This window comes from Bos grunniens, chromosome 10 (assembly GCF_055505025.1).
Source record: "Bos grunniens cultivar Pamir isolate PY7600 chromosome 10, Bosgru_T2T1.0, whole genome shotgun sequence".
In the NCBI taxonomy this organism is placed as follows: Eukaryota; Metazoa; Chordata; class Mammalia; order Artiodactyla; family Bovidae; genus Bos; species Bos grunniens.
Genome location: NC_141174.1, coordinates 88,365,793 through 88,385,644, shown reverse-complemented (window position 1 = coordinate 88,385,644; position 19,852 = coordinate 88,365,793). Strand labels below are relative to the sequence as shown.

General features: G+C 47.4%; 1 protein-coding gene and 2 long non-coding RNA genes across 3 annotated transcripts in view; all 3 read left to right on the top strand.

Moving 5' to 3' along the window:
* Positions 1–597: 597 nt before the first annotated feature.
* On the top strand, positions 598–2,192 carry LOC147365301 (uncharacterized). Its single transcript, XR_015135370.1, has 2 exons — positions 598–758; positions 1,547–2,192. It is a non-coding gene; the product is annotated as an uncharacterized LOC147365301 (long non-coding RNA).
* Positions 2,193–4,971: 2,779 nt separating this feature from the next.
* On the top strand, positions 4,972–9,610 carry LOC147365300 (uncharacterized). Its single transcript, XR_015135369.1, has 2 exons — positions 4,972–5,379; positions 8,665–9,610. It is a non-coding gene; the product is annotated as an uncharacterized LOC147365300 (long non-coding RNA).
* Positions 9,611–19,057: 9,447 nt separating this feature from the next.
* SMAD3 (SMAD family member 3) overlaps positions 19,058–19,852 on the top strand; it is a 126,885-nt gene continuing 126,090 nt past the window's right edge. The window contains exon 1 of the mRNA XM_086322842.1: positions 19,058–19,818. Within this exon, the coding sequence (XP_086178968.1) occupies positions 19,613–19,818 (206 nt within the window). The 5' untranslated portion in view covers positions 19,058–19,612. The remainder of the gene's footprint in view (positions 19,819–19,852) is intronic.

The following is a 19,852-nucleotide window of genomic DNA, read 5'->3' as shown; positions in this document are numbered from 1 at the left end:
TGAATCGCAGCACACCAGGCCTCCCTGTCCATCACCAACTCCTGGAGTTCACTCAAACTCATGTCCATTGAGTCGGTGATGCCATCCAACCATCTCATCCTCTGTCGTCCCCTTCTCCTCCTGCCCCCAATCCCTCCCAGCATCAGAGTCTAGTTAGTTTTATATAAATAATATATAATAACATATTATAACATAGTAATATAATAACCCTGGTGGCTCAGTGGTAAAGAATCCGCCTGCCAATGCAAGAGATACAGATTCGATCCCTGGATTGGAAAGATCCTTTGGAGAAGGAAATGGCAACACACTCTAGTATTCTTGCCTGGGAAATCCCATAGACAGAGGAGCCTAGCAGGCTACAGTCCACGAGGTCGCAAAAGAGTTGGACATGACTTGGTGACTAAACAATAACAGCAAATACGATAACATTCTACAATTTCCTCTTTGCACTGAATAGTACATTTAGGAGATTAATCTTCGTTGCTATGTGTAGCTTTCACTCATTGCCTTTCACTGGAGCAAACTTAATTACACTGTATACATATAACGCCATCTGTTTACCCTTTCTTCTACTTACGGATGTTCGGTTCCCTCCAGCATTCATCACCACAAGTCATGCTCCTGTGAACCCACATGCAGGTGCCTCCTTGCGTGAGAGTGTCTGTAGGGTGCTTGCCTTCCCGATGAAGCTGTGGTTTTAGAGCTATGGAGACTCAGCGCTCAGGACTGCTGAGGAACAGGACTGAGGAGACAGATGGGTGAGTGGACGCAGGGGCTGCAGGGTGGGGCCAGGTAGTCCCGGCTCTGGGCCCCTACCTGTTTCAGCCAGAACAGATTTGCTTTCATGCGTTAGGATTTGCAGTTCTGTTAACACTTTTTGTTTGAAAAATGGATTCTGCTTTAAAAAACAAAAACAGCATGAAAACTGAGTGAAAGTATCGTTCACAAAGTGTTACAGGCGCCACTGGGCTGTGTGAACCGCAAGGCGGTAGTGGGTTCCCCCTCCAGCCCAAGCCAGTCTGCCCCTCTGCTGCCTTGCTCTGCACTGTCCATAGACTTCTCACGCAGCCCCCCTTTTCTTCTCTGCAGCTAGACTCTGTGTCTGTATCTTCCGTGTCCAGTGCAGTAAGCGTTTGGTGATGGATCGACTCGTGGATAAACTTTTGAATAACTTACCACCATGGTCATCTCATACTAGTACATTTTACAGTACACAAACGAAACACTTTTATTTTCTTATTTTTTAAAAAATTGTTATTTGGGGAACTTTCCTGGTGGTCTAGTGGTTAAGACTTCACCTTCCAGTACAGGAGGTGTGGGTTCAATCCCTGGCTATGGAGCTAAAATCCCACATGCCTCATGGCCAAAAAACTGAAACAATATTATAACAAATTCAATAAGGACTATTAAAAAAAAAAGAAATGTGTTTAAAAAAATTAAACATTCTTATTTTATGTTGGAGTATAGTTGATTTACGATGTTGTGTGTTTCAAGTATATAGCAAAGTGATTCAGTTACTTATACACGTATATCCATTCTTTTTCAGATTCTTTGTTCATATAGGACAAAAATATCTGTCTTTCCCTTCAAATCAACCTGGAGCTTTCAGGATTACCAGCTTCACAGAGATGAATACTGAGGCTCAGGGAGGTGAAGAAACTTGAGGTCACATGACTGGGAGGTGGCAGATTTGAAACCTGGACCCAGGCCTTTGAATCCTGGCATTGGGCCCGTTCCACGAGTGTGTGTGGCCTGAAAACACAGCCTTAATCCAGACATCAGTTAATAAGTAACCTGTGCGTTACCCTCCGCAGTTTCCGAGTACTCTCCACAGCCCTTCTGTAGGTGGATGCACCCCACCTTTTTTCAAAGACAGGGAGACTAGTGGTAAGAGGGTGGAAGTATCTCACCCAAGGCCGAACACTGTGGAGCAACTAAGCTGTGTTCACCGCCCAGCTCTGCTTCCCCGACCCGCTCTGCTCCTTCCCTCACCTTCACTCCTGGTGCAGGGCCCGGAGGCATCTGGGGACAGGCCGGCTTCTCGGCAGCCCTCCAAGTCCAGCCTCCTGCAGCCTAAAGGCCTCACCCTCCCTGGCAGGCCCAGGAAACGGGTTGGCTCTGAGCGGCTGAGCAGCCCCTCCCGTGAGGCCTGGAGTTGTTTTTCTTATCTAAATAAACTCTGCACAAACATGGCCGCATTACTCATGAGTAAGTTATTTGCAATAGCGTGTTCCACAGATGGGGAAATTAGTTCACACTGGAACCACGTCTTAACCTGGTAAATGAATGGGCAAGAGGAAAGAGTTTTAGACCTAGGTCACAGCAGCAGCAGCAGCAGCAGTGGAATTCAAAACCTACTCTTTTGAGCATGCCCCCTCCATCTCAAGCCTGGGGAACACTTCTGCACCTGGTCCTACACCCTGTGGGCCCCATGAAGGATGGGCAGCACTAATCTGTGCCCAGGGAAGAGGGCCAGTGAGCTCCAAGGGCCCAGGACCCTGTCTCCCATCGTGTCCACCTTTTCCTGCCAGCTTCTTCTTTTTTTCAAGTTATTTCTTTAAAAAAATATTTTATTATTCTTATTGTTATTTTATTCATTTTTTTTTCTTTTGGCTGTGCCATGCAGCATGTGGGATCTTTGTTCCCCAACCAGGAATCGAACCCATGCCCCCTGCATTGGAAGCACAGAATCTTAACCACTGGACTGCCAGGGAAGTCCCACCAGCTTCTTAAGGGAAGAGGGTAGGAAAGCTTTGCTTTATCCTCAGGCCTTTTGTGAAATTGAACTGAAATCAGTTCAATTCAGTCACTCAGTCATGTCCAACTCTTCGAGACCCCATGGACTGCAGCAGGCCAGGCCTCCCTGTCCATCACCAACTCCTGGAGCGAGCTCAAACTCATGTTCATCGAGTCGGTGATGCCATCCAACCATCTCATCCTCTGTTGTCCCCTTTTCCTCTTGCCTTCAATCTTTCCCAGCATCAGGGTCTTTTCCAGTGAGTCAGTTCTTCTTATCAGGTGGCCAAAGTTTTGGAGTTTCAGCTTCAGCATCAGTCCTTCCAATGAATATTCAGGACTGATTTCCTTTACCATTGACTGGTTTGATCTCCTTGCAGTCCAAGGGAGACTCTCAAGAATCTTCTCCAACACCACAGTTCAAAAGCATCAATTCTTTGGTGCTCAGCTTTCTTTATAGTCCAACTTTCACATCCATACATGACTACTGGAAAAATCATAGCTTTAACTAGATAGACCTTTGTTGGCAAAGTAATATCTCTGCTTTTTAATATGCTGTCTAAGTTGGTCATAGGTTTTCCTCCAAGGAGCAAGCAGTCACCATCTGAAGTGATTTTGGAGCCCAAGAAAATACAGTATGTCACTTTTTCCATTGTTTCCCTATCTATTTGCCATGAAGTGGTGGGACCAGATTCCATGATCTTTGTTTTTTGAATGTTGACTTTTAAGCCAACTTTTTCACTCTCCTCTTTCAACATCATCAAGAGGCTCTTTAGTTCCTCTTCACTTTCTGCCATAAGGGTGGTGTCATCTGCATATCTGAGGTTATTGATGTTTCTCCCGACAATCTTGATTCTAGCTTGTGCTTCATCCAGCTCAGCATTTGTCATGATGTACTCTGCATATAAGTTAAATAAGCAGAGTGACAATATACAGCCTTGATGTACTCCTTTCCCAATTTGGAACCAGTCCGCTGTTCCGTGTCCAGTTCTAACTGTTACTTCTTGACCTGCACACAGATTTCTCAGGAGGCAGGTAAGGTGGCCTGGTAGTCCCATCTCTTTAAGAATTTTCCACTGTTTGTTGTGCTCCACACAGTCAAAGGTTCTGGCATAGTCAATAAAGCAGAAGTAGATGTTTTTCTGGAACTCTCTTGCTTTTTCTATGATCCAATGGATGTTGGCAATTGGATCTCCAGTTTCTCTGCCTTTTCTAAATCCAGCTTGAACATCTGGAGGTTCACGTACTGTTGAAGCCTTGCTTGGAGAATTTTGAGCATTACTTTGTTAGCATGTGAGATGTGTGTAATTGTGTGGTAGATGAACATTCTTTGGCATTGCTTTTCTTTGGGATTGAAATGAAAACTGACCTTTTCCAGTCCTGTGGCCACTGCTGAGTTTTCCAAATTTGTTGACATATTAAGTGCAGCACTTTCACAGCATCATCTTTTAGGATTTGAAATAGCTCAACTGGAACTCCATCACCTCCACTAGATTTGTTTGTAGTGATGCTTACTAAGGCCCACTTGACTTTGCACTCCAGGATGTCTGTCTCTAGGTGAGTGATCATGGTTATCTGGGTCAGGAAGATCTTTTTTGCATAGTTCTGATTATTCGTGCCACCTCTTCTTAATATCTTCTGCTTCTGTTAGGTCCATACCATTTCTGTCCTTTATTGTGTCCATCTTTGCATGAAATGTTCCCTTGGTGTCTCTAATTTTATTGGAGAGATCTCTAGTCTTTCCCATTCTATTGTTTCCTCTATTTCTTTGCATTGATCACTGAGGAAGACTTTCTTATTTCTCCTTTTTATTCTTTGGAACTCTGCATTCAAATATATATCTTTGACATAAAAGGTATATCTTTCCTTATCTCCTTTGCCTTTAGCTTCTCTTCTTTTCTCAGCTATTTGTAAGGCCTCCTCAGACAACCATTTTGCATTATTGCATTTCTTTTTCTTGGGGATGGTATTGATCAGCACCTCCTGTACAATGTCGCAATCCTCCGTCCATAGTTCTTCAGGCACATTGTCTATCAAATCTAATCCCTTGAATATTTGTTGCGTCCACTGTAAAATCGTAAGGGATTTGATTTAGGTCATACCTGAATGGTCTAGTGGTTTTCCCTACTTTCTTCAATTTAAATCTGATTTTTGCTGTGAGAAATTCGTGATCTGAGCCACAACATCTGGTTTAACTAAACTCCTTCAGCTTCTGGAGCTGGTTCTTTCACAGGAAGACCCTGGGATCAGGGGAGGGAGGGGCTCAGGAGCTGTTATGTAAATGAGGATACAGTGCCTGGCAAATCACCTTTGTTGTTATGACTGTCCCAGGTACTCAAGTGTGGGAAAGAGAGAAGATGCTGAAAGTTGGCTTATGTTGGCCCACCACCAAGTGTGTGCTGTGTGTGTGCTAAGTCGGTTCAGTCGTGTCTGACTGTTTGCCACCCTATGGACTGTAGCCTGCCAGGCTTCCCTGCCCATGGGATTCTCTGGGCAAGAATACTGGAGTGGGTTGCCACGCCTTCCTCCAGGGGATCTTCCTGACCCAGGGATTGAACCTGCGTCTCTTATCTCTCTTGCATTGGCAGGCAGGTTCTTTACTACTAGTGCCACCTGGGAAGGCCTTCACATCTACTCTGTCAGGTGAGTTCATTACCTCATTTTGTAGTGAGGGCCTGAATCTCAGAGGAGCTCTGTGATGTGCTCAAGGTAGATGGGGAGTGGATCATAAACCTTGGACAGTGGGGTTTGCATTTGCAGAGGAGCCTTGGACATAAGGTCTTAATAGAATTCCTGGAGATGCTGGGAAAGGAACCTTAGTCCTTGACTCCTAGTTCAAGAAATCCTGGTTTCAGCAGAATGTTTCTCAGGTGCTGCTTCTAGTCCCAGACTGGAGTATATTGGTCCCACGGAACATGGGAACTACATTTGACTTCTCTCCAGGACTCTGGACTGTGGTACCCGGGCTGTGTGGTCACAGGAACCCCTTCGTCCTCTTTACCAGCTTCAGAATGATGGGCCCTAGGTTGGAGAGGCTGTGGCTATTGCATGGTGTGGTCCTTGTCCTGGGGGCCTTTTCTCATTGCCTTGCATGAGGACAGGGCTGGGACGAGACCCTGAGACACCCTGAGAGATTCAGTCTCCACATACCACATTCCGGCAAAAATAGTCTAAACTTGATAATGTGCCTCCCATCCATGTGTGCTAAACTCAAGTAGCTTTTTCTAGAGATTCTGCTTTTAAAATCCTGCGTGAATGCAAGAAAGTTGAATTTTTCTCCTTGGCTGCAAGAGGGGCAGGAGGGGGAGGGTGCTTTGCAGTGGCCTTAAGCCCCTTCTTGCTCTGCCTCCTGAGTTCCCCTATCTGCCAAGAGGGTCTTACACATAGTGGGTGCTCAACCCCCATATTCTGAATTGAATGATGTATGCTCACTTCCCAAAGAGAACTAAGTCTAAGCTATACTGTGTGAGGTGTGGGCAGAGAGTCTGTGCCAGCCTAGCTGGGGCATACACGTGCACACACACACCTACACACACATGCACGGGGAGGAGGCATAGGAGGACAATGTGTGTGGTCTCATCCACCCTCCTTAGCTCCAGCTTAAAGGGACAGCAAAATTAAAACATGTTGTTCCCTCTCCTAATTAATATCTGAGTCCAAGGGTCTTCTTTGGAGGTCCAATGGTTAAGACTTTGCCTTCCAGTGCAGTGGGTAAGGGTTCAATCCCTAGTCAGAGAACTAAGATCCCATATGCCTTGCCACCAAAAATCCAAAACATAAATCAGAAGCAATATTGTAACAAGTTCAATAAAGACTTCAAAAAAAAGTATCCAAGTCTGGGATCCCCACACTTACCCAGGTGCTAACTGAGCCCTGATGCTGACTGTCCTTTACGGACAAGTTTCTCACAGAAGGATCAACTGCTAGCCCTGAACTGAATGGCTAGAACGCTGGGTCTGGAACCCACAGCTTCACAGAAGACGCAGTTCCATAAAGGGGTTTTAGAGTTTCCTGATGCAGCCCCAGGCAGATGCATGATATGGGTATGCTTTCCTACTTAAAACCAGCTCTGCTTAAAAAATAACATTGGAGGCAAAAATACACTTAATGAAGCTGTGACACACCGCAAAACCACGGCCAGTGGGGTTTGAGTTTGAGAGGGAGTGTATAATTGTGTGTGTTTTAGACATTAAGGTAATGTGGCCTCACTTGGAAAAATCTGAGGGGAGTAGAGAGCGACCTGTAGAAATATGAGTCCATGCTGGTCGGGAGTTTACCTCCACCCTTGCTAGCTAAACTGTAGGATAGTTAGTGTTTGTGTACGCTCATTATTTTCCTTCATTCCATCAAATATTTATGGGAAGACTGCTTTGTGTCAGGCAGTATCCTAGACACTTGGTGACATACCTGTTAATTAGACAGATGAGTTCTGATCTGTGTATTCAAGTCAATGGGAACAGCACTTGTCTTTTCTGGCTCTTGAATTAACCTACCTGCTACCCAAGGGCAGGAGGCCAGGCTCTTCTGGAGGCATTTTTTCCACGCATCATCCTAAACAAAGGTGCCTACGATGGAAGCTGAGGCATGGGGCCCAGCAGGCTGACAAATGCACGCCCTTTCCATCTTTCACCCCCTCTCCTTGGCTTCTCTCCTGGGCCTCCTGGGCGGCCTTGGCAGGAAGGGGCCCCGAGAGTTTAGTTGTTGATTGAAGCTGACAAGGAGTCGAGGTGTTTTCCTCCCACAGTCATTTGCATCGAGTTAGGGGATTCCCAGAGACCAGAGGATGCGTCTTTATCAGTGAATTAGAAGGTCAGAGCTAGAAGAGGCACAGAGGCAAACAGGCTCCAACTGGAGGAACGGCAGCTCCATGGCAGAGTTTAAAGAAGGATCCCAAGGCAGAAAAGAACTCAGAAAGCCATTCTGCCATGACGTCTGCCATGCGTGCAAACAAGGGTGTTTGAGTCTTGTATTTAAACCCAAGGCCACTCCAATCCCTTCCTTTAACAGACGAGGAAACTGAGACTGGGGATGTAAATAATAATACAATACAATACAAGCTAGAGCAGGTCCATTGATAGAACCAAACTCTCCACCATTCCCAACCCCAGCACTCCAGTCAGTCAGTTCTTCTGCCACCTAACCAGGTTTCAAGCCCTTCACAGAGAATTCCTCCGCAAGTCACAACCATTCTTTTCATCTGTGGGTGGGGCTGGTCCAGATCAGAAGTTGACGATGATAATGCATGCTGCTCCTATGTTCCTTTTGGCCCCTGACATTTCCTAGTAATTGTTTGGGGACAGTAAAATACAGTGCAATGGAAGATGAATCCATACCAGGAACTACAGGATTGTGGGCCAGGTTGCCTGGATTTTAGCAATTAGCACCTCAAGCCAATCTTCACGTAAATCCTCCCATGCATTCCCTACAGATTGGCTTCTGACATCCCCTGACCCAGTGGCCAAACGAGCATGGGGCTGAGAGTCTGCAGTTTAAGTCAGGATTCTACATTTTAGTTATGAGACCATGGGCACATCATTTAATCTTTCTGGGCCTCAATTGCCTGACTATTCATTCAATTCATCACCAAACTTTTATTGAGTACTTTCAGTGGGCTCAAGCACAGGTGTTGGGGTGAGAAAAATATGACAAGGTCTTTGATCTTCAAGGCGTTTAAAATCTACTATAATGAATTAATTATTAAGATGGGTGCAAAAGTAATTGTTGAAATCTGCTGCTTGATATTGGGATACTTTCTTAAATAAGTGTGATTATGTTATACATCCTTTTAATGCACATTTCTTTCATTTTTTTTTTGCTAATGACTTATTATTTGCTGTTTATATTTATTTTAGACTAGGTAAATGATATTAGACAAAAAGCAAATTCTAGCAATTTTCTTATTTGAGTTCAAAATGTTTTGTAAAGCAGCAGAGACAACTCACAACATCAACAACGCATTTGGCTCAGGAACTGCTAATGGATGTACAGTGCAGTGGTGGTTCGAGAAGTTTTGCAAAGGAGACAAGAGTCTTGAAGATGAGGAGCACAGTGGCTGGCCATCAGAAGGTGACAACATCGACCATTCTCTGGTTGTTCAGCCTTTGAAGCAAATTCAGTTCAGTTCAGTCGCTCAGTCGTGTCCGAACCTTTGCGGCCCCATGGACTGCAGCACGCCAGGCCTCCCTGTCCAAATTAGAAAGGTGAAAAAGCTTGATGAGTGGGTGCCTCACGAGCTGACCACAAATCAAAAAAAAAAAAAAAATCGTCATTCTTAAGTGTCATCTTCTCTTATTCTACACAACAACAACAAACCATTTCTTGATGGATCGTGATGCGAGGCAAAAAGTGGATTTTATATGACAACTGGCAATGACCAGCTTAGTAGTTGGACCAAGAAGAAGCTCCAAAGTACTTTCCAAAGCCAAACTTGCACTGAAAAAAAGGTGATGGTCACTGTATGGTGGTCTGCTGCCGGTCTGATCCACTACAGCTTTCTGAATGCCAGTGAAACCATTACTTCTGAGACGTATGCTCAGCAAATCTATGAGATGTACCAAAAACTGCAATGCCTGAAGCCAGCACTGGTCAACAAAAATGGCCCAATTCTTCTCCACAACGACGTCCAATGGCATGTCACACAACCAACGCTTCAAAGTTGAATGAAATGGACTATGAAGCTTTGCCTCATCCACCATATTCACCCGACCTCTTGCCAACCGACTACCACTTCTTCAAGTATCTCGGTAACTTTCTGCAGGGAAAACGCTTCCGCAACCAGCAGGAGGCAGAAAATGCTCTCCAAGAGTTCACTGAATTCCGAAGCAGGGATTTTTATACTACAGGAATAAATCAACTTATTTCTCATTGGCGAAAATGTGTTGCTTGTAATGGTTTCTGTTTTGATTCATAAAGATGTGTCTGACCCATAATAACTTAAAATTCACGGTCCAAAACCACAATAACTTTTCCACAATATTTTAACAATAACCTTTAATAAATAAACAGATAAATGCATGAATAAGCCCTAAGTATGAGCATAGAGGTCTGAACAGGATAGAGGAGGAAAGGCTTCATGAAGTGGGTGCTGCTCCAACCTAGACTTGGATGGAAGGAGTGTTCAGCTAGTTGAAGGGGTGGGATGTGGAGATGGGAGGGATGGAGAGGACACCAAAGTCAAGAAGGAGTGGTGTAAGCAAAGACACTGTGGTGGAAAGGCCCAGGGATGTTTGTGATGTGCCTGGAGAAAGGATGTGATGTGGGTGAAGCAAGCGAGTTGAGGCTGCAGACAGACTGGCCCCATCACTCAGCGCCTTCACTCCATATGAAGTGGATTCTGTTCTCTAGAAGTGTGCTGTCCAACAGGGGAGCCACACATGGCTACTGAGTGCTTGAAATGTGACCAGTCCAAACTGAGATGCAAGCATAAAGCACACAACAGATTTCAAACACTGCACACAAAAAAAGAATATAGAGATAATTTTTATAGTGTTTACATGTTAAAATGATATACTGGATATGCTGGGTTGCGTGCATGCTACGTCGCTTCAGTCATGTTAAACTCTTTGCCACCCCATGGACTACAGCCCACTGGGGCTCCTCTGTCCATGGGATTTCCCAGGCAAGAATACTAGAGTGGATTGTCATTTCCTCCTCCAGGGGATCTTCCTGACCTGGAGATTGAACCCCCATCTTCTGTGTCTCCTGCATTTCAGGCAGATTCTTTACCACCAAGCCCTGTGTTGGGTTACATCAAATACATTAACTTCACCTGTTTATTTTTCCTTTTTAAAAAATAACATAGCCTCAATAACATTTAAAATTACATAGGTCACTCGCATATATTTCTACTGGACAGCACTGCTATAGACAATTGAAAGCATTCTTTGTAAATTACCGAAAGCATTTGTTTACAAAGCAGGGAAATGTAGATGCAATTTACACTTCTGCAATGCTCACTCTGGCTGCAAGTAGAGAAGGAAGACAATTAGAAAATTATTGTAATAATTGGTGGTGGGCAGTGATAGGGGCCTGAATTAGGATGGAGGCTGGGTGATGGGAGGCAGATCCTATAGGGTCTGGTGGCAGATTGGATATAGGGGTGAAAGAGGGGAGGAGTTCCTGGGTGATTGGAGACAATGGTGATGCCCCTGAGGACGGAGGGCTGAGAAGCAGGTTCACGGAGGAAGCTGACGAGCTCAGTTCTGAACATGAACTTGAGATGACTGTGGGCCTCTAATTCCAGGTGACAGTTTGAGACTTGAGCTCAGGAGAGGGGTTGGGTTGGATATTTAGATTTTGGGGCCAGTTTTTAAAGATCAGGCAAGACTCAAGCAGAATAAGATCACCCAGGATTGTTGTTTTTGTTTAGTTGCTAAGTCATGTCCCTCTCTTTGAGACCCCATGGACTGCAGGACACCACTCCTGTCCTCCACTACTTCCCAGAGTTTGCTCAAACTCATGTCCATTGAGTGAGTGATGCTATCTACCATCTCATCCCTTCCTGTCCCCTTCTCCTTTTGCCTTCAGTCTTTCCCAGAATCAGGGTCTTTTCCAACATCAGGGTTACACAGGGAGAGAAGTCAAAGGAAAGAAGCAAGTGCCTGGCCCCGGGGAACACCAGCACCTATGGGAGGGCAGGGGGAAAAGATTGAAAAGCGTTTCCTCGTATTGCCTGCCAATAACACCGCCCTGTGATTCCTCTGCCCTGTACTCGGAGATCTTTCAGTAGAGACCCTTTTTCACTTTTTGATTTCAGAAGAAAACAAAAAATGTCACAGCAAAAGCTGAAGCTCTCTTGAGTGGAGCTATTGATGACTAAGTCAGATGACAAGAAAAATTGTGCCCCAGATTCAGTCTCACTTTATAAAGCTGTTAGGATGAGGATAAGCTGGTACAGTAGCGTTTCAGGGGGCCATTTGGTAATGACTCCATAAGTAGCCATTCTCCTTCTAGGGACCTACTGTAAGAAAATAATCAGAGAGACACACAAATGCATATGTACAAAAGTGTTTACAGCATCACTTTTATAATGCTGAATAAAACTGGGAGCTACTTAAATGTCCACTTGGGGAAAACTGGCTTCATACATTATGATAGACCCATGTGACAGGCTGCTCCACATGCATTCAAAATAGTGGAGTAATAGAAAAAGATGTTCATGATATATTGAGTGACAAATCAGGGGGTTGCTGTGTGATTATCTCTAGTCTGTGGTCATTGTTTGTCCTCATCATGGTTAAGAACAAGGACTGTCCAGCAGGTATCGTGGCTTGTCCGAGCAAGGCCAGTTTCTGAATGTCACCTCATCATGTCTCAGTGTCCTCTTCTGGAAAGAGGAGGGTAATGACACCAGCCACAGGCAGCTGCAGAAACTAAATGAGTTAATCTCATTCATGTGAAGCACTGAGAGCAAGGCCTAGCATTCGTGAGACGTCAGTATGTGTTAGCCTTTATTATTACTTTTAAAGACGTCTTTATTGAGCTGTAATTCACTTATACCATTCACCCACTTAGAAATGAATGAGCCAGTGGGGTTTAATATATTCAAAGAGCTGTGCAACCATCACAATAGTCAACTTTAGAATATTTTCATTCCCCCAGAAAGAAACTCTGGACCCCTTGGAAGGCACTCCCACCCCACCCTCTACCAGGCCCCCAGCAACCTGTGATCTACCTCTGCCACTGTAGATTGGCCTATTCTGGGCAGTTCAGAGAAATGGAATCCTAGAGTATGTGGGCTTTAAAACAGCAACAGCAGCCTAACTCATGTCTTGAAGCTGGTGTCCCTCCCTCTGGTCAGACTGAATTGCTTGGGAGAGGGACAGCTTTTCCCGTTTTATTCCTTCAAGGTCTGAGTCAACCGCAGGAGGTTTGTTTCCAGATGCTGGGGTGTATCTAAGGGACAGAATATTCTAGATATATGTGTGTTGTTTTGAGAAATGAGGACTCTGTTTCTCTTTTAACATGGCCCATGTTTGACTACACAAAAGCACTAACAGACCACCCTACCACTGCCCCAAGCATCAGTCACACTCTTAGACCGGAGCAGACAGTCCAAACCACCCCTGCCTCATTCCCTCCAGGGTCCACATTCCCTGCCCTGGATAAACCCAACTGTGCTTTCACCCTGCACATTGCTGTCTTTCTTTAAAATCTTTGTTTAAATTGAGGTGTAACTTTGATATAGTATCTTCCATTCACTTATAGTGTAAAAATAGCTTGCCAATATATTAAAAAGTAATTTAAGGGCATACAGTCTCACTGCTCTTCTAGAACTGTATTTTTATTTCAGCACACCACTCCTTGCTGGTTGTTCATATGCACCTGTGCTTTTAAAAATAAATGCAATTATATGAGCCAACCATTGCTGCTTTAGGGCCACATTGTAAACTGAACTCTGGACTGAGGGAAATCCTGGGCCTGAGCCAAGGCCACATTTGTGACTCTTATTATCCCAGAAAATAGGAAAGAGAAAACATAGTGACCTCTGCAAATATACACTCATACACGGTACAAAGACAAAGACACAGAAACACATGAACCCAGGGGGAAAAGTCACACCACACATATCCATTTCACTTAAACATATGGGCCTGGGCTCTGTGAAATAATGTGATCTGAACAAGACAGATCTCAGAGGCATGGGTGGACAGAGACATTCAGCACACACACACCTGAATCTCAACAACACCTGTGTAAACACAGAGTGATCAACACACCAGCACGTACACAGGTGGTATAATCAGGTACACACACACACACACACACAACTGTACACCTACCAGGATCCTCTCCTGGCCCGACTCCCAGGCCTACCATTTCTGGACACTGGGAAGGAGCTTCTTCAGGAAAAGAGCTCTGTGAACCCTGCCCTGGGCTCCAGCCGCCTGCCCACAGGCCCATCCTGTCCTCCTTCGAAGCCCTGGCCCTGTGCCTCAGTCTGTACCCAGCGGCGGGTAGCAATGCCTACCCCCGAGTCCAGTCCCCCACCCCAAATCTCCTCCTGTCAGACCTGGCCTCTCACCTTATCTTCCTCGGACCCAACACCCAAATCTTACACTCCACTTCCCTACACCCAGCTCCTTCTGTTCCAGCTCCCTTCTCCCAGGGACTGTCTGTAATCAACCCTAGGAACCTTACTCTGGGGGCTCTGGAGACAGAGGGTCCATGCTGGGCTGGCAGTCAGGGGTCAGCCATCCAGTTTGGACAATAGCAACTTAAATTCTTCAGTCTGTGGTCCGTCCTCAGCAACAACAGGAACCATTTTTGGGGACTGAGAATTTCAAACAAGATGCTATCCTAGAAGTCTCTGCCCAGAGCCTGGCCTAGAGCAGACCTGCAAAGGATATTGGTCCCCGCACCCTCAGCTGTCAGGTGGGGGCAATGTCCGAGCTGCGGGTTCCTAGGGGTGGCCCTGGGGCAGGCATTTTAAATAATTTTGACTGGGTTCTCCAATTATGAGAAAGCACCATCACTGGTTGGAAGGTGCTGGGAAGCAAAGGCTCTGTCCTGGTTTATTTTGTGGTGGTTTAGATGTTTTGTCTTTTTACTGATTGACTGACTGGATGTGCCATGCAAGATCTTAGCTCCCTGACCAGGGAATTGGCGCCCTCTGCACTGTGGAGTCTTAACCACTGGACCATCAGGGAAGTCCCAAAGACTGACTTTTGAGCGAACTAGAGAATAGTCAGGCTACTGACTACCCTGTGCTGAGTACATTGTACTATTGCAGCTTACGTGCAGAGAGTGAGGTTAACAGATTCCTCGGCACCACGAAGTACTTCATCGTTACAGACCCATGGATGTATTTATTTTCCCCCTCTAGTCTCCCCTCCAATTCCTATACGCTTACCCTCAAACACCTATTCTATTGTGTTCAATGTGTATTTTTTCTATTTTTTAATTATGATAAAATATAGGTAACAAAATATCATTTTAACCATTTTGAAGTATACAGTTCTGTGACATGGTTGTACAATCATCATTACCATCCATTTCCAAAATTTTTTCATCTCCCATCTCAAATGCTGTACCCATTAATTCCCTTCCTCCCCCAGCCCCTGGCAACCACCATTCTACTTTCTGTCTCAAAGAATTTGACAGTTCTACATACTTAGTGTAAATGGAATCATATGGTGTTTGTCCTTTTGTGACTGGCTTATTTCACCTAGCACAGGGTCTTCAAGGTCCATGCTCACTGTAGCATGTGACAGGGGTTCTTTCGTTTTTAAGGCTGAATAATATTCTATTATACGTATAGACCATATTTTGTTAATGCATTCATCCATCAATAGACACTAAAGTTACATCCACCTCTTGACTATCACATAATGCTGCTATGGACATGGCTGTACAAATATCTGTGGAATCTCTGCTTTCACTTCTTTTGGGGTATACACTCAGAAGTGAAATCGCTGGATGAATTGGTAATTCCATGTTTACTTTTGTGAGGAACCACCATACCGTTTTCCACAACACTGCCCAAGGGTCCTAATTTCTCCATATCCTCACCTGCACTTACTATTTTCTCCTTTTTAAGAGTAGCCATCCTAAAGGGTGTGAAGTGATTCAGTATGTATCTTTTTGTTTATATGACTTCTTTCAAAATATATAGTTGTTTTGTGCCAATGTAACTTTTTACACAAGTAACACAGCATTATTTCTTTTATTTTCTGTGTTGCTATCTTCACCTTGAACTGTTTTTAAGATACAGCCATTTTTTCTCCTGTACACAGAACTCATTGCTTCTAATTTGTGCATAGTACTCTACACTGAGCACCAACTATATCCAAGTGTATTGAAAATGTTCTGAGTGCTTGTAGAAAGCTCTCTGCATGTGTTATTTGCTTCCTTACAGCAATCTGAAGAGGTAGATTATTATTATTCCCATTCTATAAGGAAACTGATGCACAGAGTTAAGGGACTCGCCTCAAGTCACACAGCTGGAAAGAGGAGACTAGACATTTTAACTCAGGTCCATTTGGTACCACAAAGAGAACTCACACGTGTTAAGTGCTAAAGAAAGAGGGCTAGCTGCACACAGAGGCTCCCTCTCAGGTGAGGGCATTCTGCTGAAAGTTCTAGTCCTCACTAGATCCTGACTCATCTCCAGGTTGTGAATCACCTGCCTTCACCAGATGTCACTTTATGTCTGTGTAAAATGAACACAGGAACAATTTTCTTGCTCTTTCAAGATTTACCCCTTACTGATTGAACGCCCTTTAGCTAACAGAAAAATCATCAGAATTGAAGGCAGGTGTTTGTTTCTTTCCAGTGTTTCACCCGGGAGCCATGCCAAACACATGAAAATCTTTTGGCGAATCTGCTTGTGAGGCTCCTCCCCCATAGGACTAACTATTCCCAGAAAAACAGAGGCGCTGCCTCCGGCCCCATCCCACCTCTCTTGAACTTCGTGCTTAACTCGATGAAAAATTAACTGGGCTGATGTTTCCTTTCCAAGGACAGCCTCTGCAGAAGCTGGCCTGGCCGGGCCCCAGGAGCACAGGCACTAGAGCAGAGTTCCTCTCCACCCAGAGCCGCCCACCCACTCACCTGCCAAAGTCAGGGAGTACATGGGGTTCTCGGGCACCCAGAGGAATCTGCTCCTTAGCCCTCCTCACTGTTTTATGAAACTGGACTGATTTCTGTAACTCTTCTAGTGGAGAAACTGAGGCCAGAGGAGAAACGCCCAGACAAGGCACTTGCTGGCCTCACACGTGGAGCCAGCCCTGTTTTCTGCATGCAGCAGCTGTCCCACAGAGACCAGCAAAGAAAATGCAGGACAGCAAGCTTCAGCCACACTGACTGCTGACTAGTCACTGCCTCCTTTCAGGAAAACGAGAAGGCTGACCGGGGGGCCCTTCACACGTCATGATTCAGAGGCTCGGGGACATGCCAGGCCCTTCCACTACCTGCAAAACTCAGATCTCTCTTAGGCTCCTCACCTTCATAGTGTACATTACACTTCACCACACATGGCTTCTGCACTGAAGGATAAGAACTGTGTGCTTCATTCTTACAGCTGAGAGAATAGATGCTTGGTGGGGTGAAGGGCTAAGTAGGGAGAGCCAAGACTAAAAGCCAGGTCAGTCATTGATGAAGCTTGAGGTCTTTTTGCCGGATGCCTCTCAACAGTGGGACCTGCCTGATGCAATGTTCAGGTTAATATGAATGGTTTACACAAGGGCCCGTTTCTCACAGGCACACACTTCCTACCCCTTGGTGCTTCTTTAGGTTGTGAGGCTAGGGCACTTAGTCTTTCATTTCAGCATTTTCAGAAATGAGTAGGACGGCACACGGAGGTGCTCTGTAGATGTGCATGTCTAACTGAACCCTGCTCCCCACTTTGCACCCTTCTCCATGGCACTAACAGCGGCCCCAAGGTGTGGCTCTATTCCTTTAGAGTATTGATGGTTGGCGAAGCTTTTCACGTCGGACTCCCACAACCACCCTAACAGACTGCGAGGAAAGCTATCTCTAGCCCATTTTCCAGGTGAGCAAACATTTCTTCTAGTATCACAATAGTGCACCTGTGTAAAGAACTTTGGTTTTGCAGAGCTCCATCTGGGATGTCACCTTCTACCTCTGCAACTCTAGAAGGCAGCTAGCTGGGTGCAGTGTGGGCTGAGGCCTCAGAAATCACTGGTTTGTATCCTAACTCTGCAGCTAGAGCTCTCCAGTATTATAATCTCTGGGCCTCAGGTACTTCAGCTGTAAATGGGAGATCAGGGACATCTAGTTCAAGAGTCACTGTGAAGATGAAATCAGAGGGCAGCACTTTCTTCATTCTACCTGGAATGAAGAAAGCCATCGATAAAAGTCTATTGCCTTCCTCCCTTCTCTTTTTCCATGAGAGCCAGAGGAAGGGAATGAAACCAGATTATAGTGGCTGCTGGTTAGTTCCGAGCACCGGCCAGGAGTGGGGAGCAGGTCATTAAGCCCCATTTGGGGTTCAGGGGACTCTCCTTTAAGGTCCAAGCAGGCAGGGAATTAGGAGGGGAACCCTGGGCTCAGCCCCAGCAGCTGACAGGCTTGCCAGAGCTCTTTCTCTCCTTCCAGGCAGGGACCCCTGCAGCTTCTGGGCTGACTTGTGGATTAGGCCACACCTCACAGGGCTCTGTAACTCCCCACCCGCTAGAGGGTTTGCGGATCACTTCTTTCTCACCAAGGGAGTTTCCTGCTGTTAAAAACAAACAAAGGCTAAGAGGTCTGGTAGGGGAGGGGCTGCAGGAGAAAGGCCCTGGGGGCCTGGGGTAACTGCTGACTACCGCAGAGTGAGCGGTCTGTGGGTAGACGCCCCTGAATTGTGCTGGCGGAGAGAAAAGCCCCAGAGCACCCCCGATATCCTGGTGTTCCTTTGCTTCCCACCGAAGCTAACGTGGAATATATAAGGTCCCCAAAGACTGCCCTTTTGCTCCACTTCTTGCGAGTTCACAGCTTTGAAAACAAAACTCTCTCTCCTATTTACTGGCTGTTGAATTTCGGATACTTTGTTTCCCATAGGATTCCAGCATCCTGTAATGAAACTTTTCCTCTACAGATAAGTTCTAAGGCTCCCCCATTCATTTCTTCCTGAGCTTAACGAATGACTCTGAGGCCCATTTTCTGCGGGGCACTTGATTCCCAAAGGCCCAAGGGACCCCTGACTCCAGCTATTATCCGGGGAGTCACTGGGGTCCCCAAATCGGCACTTCTGGGAGCCTCTCCCTAATCCCTAATCCCGGGGGCTCTAAACTGGAACGGTCACACTGGTGCGAGAATAAAAACAGACCCCCGAGTCCCCGGCGCCGCCACGGCCCCTGACCGGGATCCGCGCGCCAGCGTCGTGGTGCGCGCCCCGACTTCCTGGGCCTCAACCTTCCGCGAATCCTCCCTCGAGCCGGGGTCCTCCCAGGAGCGCACCGCCTGCCTGTGGCCAGCCCGCTCTCGTCCGTTCGTGCGAGTCTAACCCTCGGGCCCGCCACTCCAGCTGAGTTTCCTGAGTGTGGGTTCCGAGAGCGGACGCCACGACCCGAGCCCGGCCCTCCAGCCAGGGGCCCTTCTCGCCGCTCCGTTCCCACGACTTCCTCCCGGCGTCCGCTGGACTTCAGGTCGGGGCCGCGCGGGGTCCTGCGCGCTCCAGCCCTGGCGGCCGCTGTCCCAGGTCGCCCACGTGGGAGTGCTCCGCGTCGGGCGGGGGGAAGGCCAGGAGCCCTCCCGGAGGCGGAGTGGGGGGGCGCGGGCAAGGCGCCCGCAGGAGGAGGCGGCAGGGCGCGGGGGAGGAGGCGGGGAGCCCCAGCGGCAAGGGGGCGGTGACAGCGCTTGGAAAGGAGGCTGCACGCGGATTTGCATGAAACACAGACTGGGAGCGGGCGGGAGTAGGAGCGCGGCGCACGCCCCGGGCCGGCCCAGCTAGCGAGCGAGCTGGGAAGGAGGAGGGCAGCGGGGAGGCGAGGCTGCCGAGGCGGAGGGATCTGCGCATCAAAGCGAGCGAGGCGAGCAAAGTTTGGCTGGGGGTTGGACTTTCCTTCCTGGAGGCGGCACCCAAACAGCCACCCCGTGCGGAAACCCAAACTTTCTTCTGCCACTCCGGTCCCCGCGGCCGCCGCCTCCGCCCCGCGTCCCTGGCCTTCCCGATCCCGCTTCGCTACTGCCTGCCCGCCGCCCCGCCGTCCTTCTCCCCGCCGTGGGAGACGCCCGGGGCGCAGGGCCGCGCGCCGAGCCCCGCCGGCTGCAGCGCCGCGGCCGGGCCCGGAGAACCAGCAAGTTCGCCGAAAGTTGAAGCGAAGTTTGGGCGGCCGCGGCCGGCCCGGGCTGAGCTCCTCGCTGCGCCCCCGGCGTCCCGCCGCGCCCAGCCCCGCCGGGGGCGCTCCTCGCAGCTCGCGCGCCCTCCCCAACCATGTCGTCCATCCTGCCTTTCACTCCCCCGATCGTGAAGCGCCTGCTGGGCTGGAAAAAGGGCGAGCAGAACGGGCAGGAGGAGAAGTGGTGCGAGAAGGCAGTCAAGAGTTTGGTCAAGAAGCTCAAGAAGACGGGGCAGCTGGACGAGCTGGAGAAAGCCATCACCACGCAGAACGTCAACACCAAGTGCATCACCATCCCCAGGTGGGGGCTGGAGGGACCTTGGGGCGCGCCCGCC